General features: G+C 38.5%; 1 protein-coding gene across 1 annotated transcript; it reads right to left on the bottom strand.

Moving 5' to 3' along the window:
• Nucleotides 1–6218: 6218 nt before the first annotated feature.
• Nucleotides 6219–8049, bottom strand: LOC120293679 (pentatricopeptide repeat-containing protein At1g63400-like). The gene is given in 4 exon segments (XM_039313408.1): nt 6219–6773; nt 6776–7085; nt 7189–7485; nt 7488–8049. Coding segments are annotated over 4 exon segments (1482 nt in total). The 5' UTR covers nt 7902–8049; the 3' UTR covers nt 6219–6312.
• Between the last annotated feature and the right edge of the window lie 250 nt (nt 8050–8299).

Below are 8299 nucleotides of genomic sequence, written 5' to 3'. Positions count from 1 at the left end.
CGCCCCGCCCGCCCAGGCGAGCGCTCGGCCTCGCGGTCAGAAGTCGCCAAACCAAGGCCTTGGCAGCCCGACAAACCAAGAAGAAAAAAAAAATGAAAAAGAAAAAAAGAAAAAAGGAAAAAAAGAAAAAAAATAGAAAAAATAAAAAGAAATAAAAAATTATCCAAATTTACCAAACATGTTTCGTTTATTTTTATTTCCGAACAAGTTTACCAAACGCGTTGTTTTGTTCAAAATTGTTCCACCGGAGCAGGAAACACCTTTTCTACATTTAAAATTATAAATTAATTTTTAAACGAAACACAATCGCAGCATATGCGCCATATTCGATCATTGGCCGCCGATGGCTAAACTTAAAAGAAAAAAAAAATGTAAAATTTTTTAACAAAAATTTATTAAAAGTCCATTACAAATGCAATTTTTATTGAACAGCATTTAAACCAAAGTTGTTTTGCTGCACTTTAAAATTAAAATTCGCCAAACACTATTTACATTTCGAAAAATCCCTTTAATCCAAAGGTATTTGCATTTTCCCAATAACATTTTCCAAAATTAAATGAAAAGGATCTATATATACCCAATGGCTATTTATGGGTATAAACCCATGTTTTTAATAAAATGCGAGCTCAAACTATAAAAGCTCCCGAATTGAGATTATGAATCACGTCCCAATATATAGTATATTACGGAGACTGTTGTTGGAGAAACAAACTAGCAAAAAAAATAGGATGGATTTGAGTGGGGCATAGAGCGGGGAGAAGTAGTGGCGGATGGCAACGAATACTCAAGGCCTCCAGTGGTGGATGGCGATGCTTGGGCTAGTCATTGGTGGCTGCGATCGAGAGAAGCAAACAAGAATTAGAGCGAAAAGGCATCTAAAATGCGATTCACTCACCCAAAATGAAAAACAAAATGAGTTTACTTTCGTTAACAAACTCTAATTGGTGGCCTTAAACATTTATCCCAAAGCTTTAGTCTTTTGAAAAAAGATCCAAATTAATACCTCATGATATATTTATCAAACTAATTTCATCTCACAAAACATAAAATTGATAGCCCTCGCCGAAATATATGCTCTATTAAAATGCATATATGTCAACATATGTGAATTTTCCACATTGGATCAATCATTCTTCACCTCTCATTCGTCTCTTATAGTCATCTACCATTTGTGTTGACAAGTATGCATTACAAGTAGATTTTGGTTTGGAATACCAATTTGGGGGTTTTTTTTTTCGTTAGATGAAATTAATTTGCAATAAATATGTCATGTGTTTACTAATTTGAGATTTTCTAGTTTTATTAACCCAAAAAAAATCAGAAAAAAAAGCCAAAATACCATGTTAGACGCTTTTTCTTGAAGGACCCTTAAAATGGGCTTTTCTCAAATTCTCCAAAAGTGAGCTATACCCCATGCTCATCAATGATGCTAAAATATCTATCCAATGAGCATGCGACGGTCACATGGCCATCTCCACCATCAGTTAGGGTTTAATTCGTCCCAAACTTCAATACCCTCAAAATTACTCGTGAAGTCCCATAAATTGCACAAAATAAGCCCCCAAATCCCGGTAATGTGTCATTTAAAAGCTTGTTTTGTATAATTTATGATGGTATAAATTTTGTTCCACACACAGTGCACCCAAAATCAACCAAGCTTTTCCGATTCGATGAACAACATATTGGCTAAAATTGATATAAAAATTGGACGAAAGAAGATCGCATTCGGAAGGCGCCTATATCTGCACTCACTAGGTCTAAATTATGATATTTCACTAAAAGGTACTATGCCACCCAAATTATCAAATACACTGAATAGAAAACAATCAATGCTTTAATATAGATGTGGCATATTGTTCTTCGGAAAGAGAAAACATATTGTCTTCTTCCTCTCTTGCTCTTTTCTCAAGTTGAATAATAACATATGCGTATTCAAATACAAGATAATTATCTCTTTTATCCGACCAATCTCCTTTTTGAAGCCATGATAGCTTGTTTTGAGGAGAGTGGTCCCTTATACATAAGGGTGAGCGATTCTGGATTTTTATAGGTTCCACCTGGAACATCGAACATACCTACTAAAATAAGTTTATTATTTTGGAACCTAAAACCTATCCCATACATACTTAAAACCTAGAATCTACCTTGTTGTATGTTCCAAGGTGGTTCCAAGTTCTTTTTCCCAGGTTTCACTTGTATTATTAATTGAATGATTACAATGCATCATTTTTAAAGACCACTACTCATTGTTACAATTCCACTGACCACAACTTATATTTGGATACATGAATAATATGAAACATTAACAAAATAAAAAATTTCAGTCATAAAATGAAAACTCATACTAGTGATTCAATAGACACCGTGGAATACTATAGAATTATAAGAAGACATAAACAAACAAAAATACACATTTGTTCTAGCTTGTACCTACGGAAACTGGAATCTATTATCTAAATAAATTCATCAATTTTTGAAACTTGAAACCTACCCTATATACCTTGAAACTTAGAACTAGACAAGTTCCCACTAATTTGGTTCTTCAGTTCTAGGATCTACCTTGAAACCATGCTCACCCCTACTTATACACACTACATATTCTCTTAGAAAGAACTTCAAAGAACATGGGTTGGGTTTATTGAGTCGATCCATTTGGGTAGACTTGATCTAATATCCAATAGGCCCGGATTTGAAAATGCTATTGCATAGAGCAAACGGTACCACCACAGTGATTAGTAGTGATGGTACTAGTGAGCTGTTTCTTTTGGCTGTTTCTTTAGATATCTCATGTATTTTGTGAGCACCAATGAGTGATCTCATGTGATGCATGTGAATGCAACGGTTTACGTAAATTTGGGAGTACTAATCAAGCTAAAAATTGAATAATTCAATGTTATGCAAGATAGAATGTAAAAGAGAAAAACAAAAACAAGGATTCAACGAATGAGCAAGGGAATCAAGAATCTCCTTTAGATTAAGTTTGTCTAGAGTTGTTGGAGTCAACGAAAGATAACTCCGAGAAATAGAACGAGACATAAATGAGAGTACAAGATGAAAAAAGAACGAGCAACATAAATGACATACAAATGAACATTGAGAGGCAATTGAAACGTGATAAAACTCTCGTTAATTCAAAAATGAAAAATCGGAATTACCGATGATCTGTGAAAGATGGACAAATTTGTGTGTGTTCAAATTGTACAATTGTGTGCGACGGTTGTCCAAGTAGTAGAAACAACACGTTAGCCAAAGAAAAAGGACAAATTGCAAACTAAAGAAATATTTTGAATTACTTAAACAGGTCAAATTGCATTTGCGTTGTTTTCATTCTGTATACAAACAGCTAGAAGCTTTTAAGATTATTTATGCATTGGAACCATGGAAGAACAACAAAATATCAAATTGCGTTCTTCTTCTTTTTCATTCTATATACAAACAGCTATAAGCTTTTGTTTATGCATTGGTGCCATGGAAGAAAGTTGATATGCTAATCGTAGGGAAACCTATTGCGCACAATTTAAAAATAGTCAGGACTAGGGCGAAAAAATTAAGGTATATCACATTATGGATACTCCTTCAAGAGTTGGAATTATGCTAATGTTGTCCCTCTTGATATTCAATGTTGTCAAAGGTGCCGCGCACCGGTATAGTTAATAGGGCTTGCAATACCGGCTCCTATTCGAGCGACAATCCTTATGCAAACAACATGACTTACATTCTCGAGGACATGGTGACCGTGACACCAAATCACGCGGACTACGACTACTCTACCACATCTCCTTATACCGTGGCAGCCGCCTACGGTCTCGCAACTTGTAGCCAAGCACTTTCTTACAGCAATTGTGGCAAATGCACGGGCTCCGTTAAATCCCAATACTGGCGATATGTCCAAACAGTGGACATGTCTTGGCACTCAAGTGAAGCTTGAACATTGTAGAATGAGGTATGAAAACTACTTATTCAACGGTTACGTAGTTTGGCGCCAAACATAGAGAACCTTGTTTGAATGGCAACAAACCCAGAACATGCGTTGCTTAAGTTTGTTGAAGAATAAGTCCTTTAGTCACGTATCTTGATTTCTGTTGTGCGTGGTTGTTTCTACTATACATGTTGTCATATTTATTGTGGGAAATGATATTGTTTCCTATACTTTCTTTGTTATTTTAAAGTTTTCAAATTGTTTTTTTTTTCATGACGAGAAGACCTAAGCAAGCAGCTAAAAGTTAACGACTATTATGAAAAATCAAACTTGCATTGTGCATCTAAGCTACACCCACATCATTGGGTTTGTTCCTATGATACTTAAGAGAGTCTTCAAGAGACGGCAGTTGGAGACACGCACACAAAGAGGACGTGCAAGATAGTGCAAAACCAGAAGTCTAAATCAATAGAAGGAAACGCTACCTAATGGCTAACAGAAATGGCCACGACCTTTTAAAACCTTGTGAATTTACCATATATGTTGAACTCTTAGCACAATCCTCGATGAAATTCAGAAAGAAACAACCATGACTTTGCCCCAGTTTTTGCATAAGAATCACTACCCGAAATCACTAAGGAGGTCAAAACGTGTTTACAGCATACAGTATAGATGCCGCACAAGGATTCAGTCATTTCAATGCCAAGAAAATATCTCAAGGAAGCCAAATCAGCCAAATAGAAACTATGTTAAATCAGTTACTGATCATAAGATATAAGTGTATTCAACAAAAACCAAGATAAGTACAGAGGATGAGCTAATGCATGAAATGCAAAATGGACTTATCAGCATAAGATTGAAGCAAACCAGCATCCACTAATGCAGTAGGAGATGCTTAATAAACCAACTTTCTTTGAAGATTTTACGAGTCATCATAAAAGTGGAATTGCTTCAGTTGCTAAGCCCATGAGCCTGCTTTTTAAATCAGGAAATAGACAAAAGAGACAGCCAAAGAGTTGATCCTCTTGTGACATACGCACAACTTCAAATTATTTTTTCTGGCTTCGATTGATCATGTCTCCCACAGTATCCAATCGTGAACTTAGCTCAAAGACTGGTCTCCAAAATGCTTGTGCGCTACTATGATTGGGTCAGCAAACAAAGAGTAGAGGGCATGAAGAGAGGCAGATGGTCCAGGCAAGTCCCCCTGTTGTAAGTGAGAAACTTAAAAAACAAACAGAAAAATGTGTTCCCGAGTGAGTAATTAAAACAGATAAAAATGCCAAGGAATGTACCTCCATTGAGAGCCAACCCTATTGATCGGCAAAGTAATTCAATTAATGCAGTGGAAAAGACAATGGAATTTAAATCATCTGGGCCTGACTGCGATGAAGTTGATTGTTGTTCTCAAGACCTCTAGCATTGGGAATGTTTGTCGATGGTGTTCATGTTCACCCATCATCAAATGCTTTTGGAAAATCCCTTGCAGTGCAAAGGGAAGATACTTCAAGTAGCTTTCATACACTTGCAGCCACGTTCCTCACTCAGCAAGCCATCCCTATGTTATTTGCACGTAAGAAGCTGAGCAAATAAACCAAATATGTAATCGACCTGTGGTGATAATCTGAGTACACAGCTAGACCCAAATATTCTCCACTACCGATTCAAATACCATCCACTTCACGGTATGCCTCTTCTTTGAACTATCTATGGTGAATAGGACATTGTAAGGATCAGATTGTGAAAAAGAAAGTTTATAACAGAAAACTAGGATCTCTCTCTCAAAGCACATACACAATAGGCTAATCAGGATTTATGACAGAATATACTTCATTACAAAGTAAAGTTGTTGCAATTAACATCTATTTAATTCAATATCATCCTTAGACTGCTTAATCATTTGTATGAATTTCACCCGTTTGAATAACATTAGGCACCAAAAGCACTAACAGACGAGTAAACATACCAGTTAAATACAGAGATTTTGTACTGAACCTAGATATACAAGGATCAAAATCCACCTTCCACCCCCCAAATATTTGCCATCTTGGCGGGTTCGATATAGTGAACTGTCTCCCAGATTTAAAACAACTTCATTAATGGGACATGAGACTCAGTGAGATGACGATTGGAAGAAAAATTGGCGGTAATCTGATTTACTCTGCATCACATTTCAGACGAAAAAGTGGACAGATCTCAGAGACAATGGAGAGTTCTACTAGAAAAGGAAGAAGTTCCATCTTTCACGAGATATTTGACCCACAACTCCATCGTTGCTACATCTGCAGAAAAACCCTGTCAACCATTTCACTGACAAGTTGCACGGCTCTAGTACTTTTGTTATTTCTTAGTAGTCCTTGGATTATTGTGTTATAATTGACCCCATCTGGAAATCATCCATTTCCTTCCATCTCCTTTAGGAGCTGATATGCTTCCTCTGTACGTCCTCCTTTGCACAACCCATGCATGAGAATGTTACATGTCGACATGTTAGGTTGCAAGCCTCGAGCATGCAAAGAATCAAACAGCCCCTTAGCATCGTCGAGCTTTCCGGCATTACACATGCTATTCATTATAATATTGTAAGTCACAATGTTTGGGACGAATTTGGAACCTTCCATCTTTTGAAGCAATGTCATGGCCTTGTCAATCTGTCGTGTTTTACACAAGCCATCCAGGAAAGAATTCAAGGTATAATGATTTAGATACAGATCATGAGATCGCATCTCGTTAATTAGCTCCCCCGCGGCTTCTAGGTTCCCAACCTGGCAATATCCACTTATGAGAGTGTTGTACGTGATGACATCAGGATTCAAGCCCCTTTCAAGCATTTCTTGGAACAGTATTTTTATTTGTCAATTCTTTTCACTTTGCAGTATCCGTTAATCAACATGTTATAGGTAACAACATTAGGTGAGCAGCCTCTTTCAACCATCAAATTAAGAACCACCAGAGCATCATCCATCCTATTTTGCAAACAATAACCGTTCAACAATGCATTGTAAGTGACACTATCAGGCATTTTACCTAATTGAATCATCCGGTTGATTATGGCCTCTGCCTCTACAAGCATTCCCTCTTTACAATGTGCATCCACCAGAATATTGAAGGTTTGAACATTCGGCATGACTCTGCTTTGCACCATATGACTCAGCAGTCTTTGGGACTCTTTCAATTGGCGGAATTGCACACTCTTGAATGACAGAGGTATAAGTAACGACATCCGGTTCAATTCCTGCCTCCATCATCTTCTCCATCCAGACCGTCGCATCTTTCCATTGGCCTAGCTTGCACAAGTAATGAACCAAGGAGTTATAAGTGAATATGTCGGGTTGGATGCCTCCGCTTGTCATCTCTTTCAACAATATGAGAGCATCTTCCATCTGGCCTACATCGCACAGACCGTGGATCAAGGTGTTATAAGTAACAACATTTGGTTTGACGCCTTTCTTGCTCATAATGCCGTGGAGTCTCAACGCCTCTGTGATCAATCCCTCCTTGCAAAGACCATCAATTACTATGCCGTATGCAAAGGAACCGAGCCTGCAGCTTCTCTCTTCCCAGTCCTCAGCAATTCAACGGCCAATCTGGTGTTACCTGCCCTGCATAACCCCTTGGCAATTATCGCATACGTGGTCTCATTAGGTTCGGGGCCATTTCGTCCCATATCATCGAGGAACCTCAAGGCTTGATCAGTTTTGCCCTGAATAAAGAGACCGTCAATCAGGGTGCTCGACGTCACCACAGTGATGGGAAACCCAAGCTTGAAGATTCTGCCCAGAATAGACAAACCCAAATCAACCCGCCTTAACCGGCAGAAGCAATTCATCCAAATAGTGAGCAACACAACATCATCCTCGACCCCCAAAGAAGGCAGCCGCTCAATCAAGCGGATGGCAGTCGAGTAGTGCTTCATCCTCACTATAGCGCCCAACAGTAGATTGAAATCCCTGGAGGAAGGCAAAGGGCTCGCCTTTATCATTTTACCGAAGCAACACAGGGCATCACCGACACTCGTAAACAAACCACCACCAGCTCTGCAATTTCTCCTCACGTAACTCAAGACCTGGTTGGGATCGTCTAAATTAGGGTTAGGGGTCGAGGAAAACCTCCGACGACGGGGAGACGAGAAAGGAGATGAGAAGGATGAGGGAGATGGAGGATGGAATGGGATGACGACTCGCTGGAGAACGCAGCTGGAGCACGAAGAAGGAGGAAGATGGAAGAAGCAGGGCAGACATTCTTTGGCTTCATCGGTTGATGATGAATCTGAAAGCTGAAAAGCTTCAGCTTATGGCTCTCTCTCTATCAAGCTTTCATATTCGGGCTTGGCTCTACCGTTTCTTGGTTATGATATCGAACAGAAAGATGTAGATCTGG

Source organism: Eucalyptus grandis, chromosome 1 (assembly GCF_016545825.1).
Source record: "Eucalyptus grandis isolate ANBG69807.140 chromosome 1, ASM1654582v1, whole genome shotgun sequence".
Lineage (NCBI taxonomy): Eukaryota > Viridiplantae > Streptophyta > Magnoliopsida > Myrtales > Myrtaceae > Eucalyptus > Eucalyptus grandis.
Note: the sequence above shows the minus strand (reverse complement) of the source record. Positions and strands in the feature narration are given on the sequence as shown.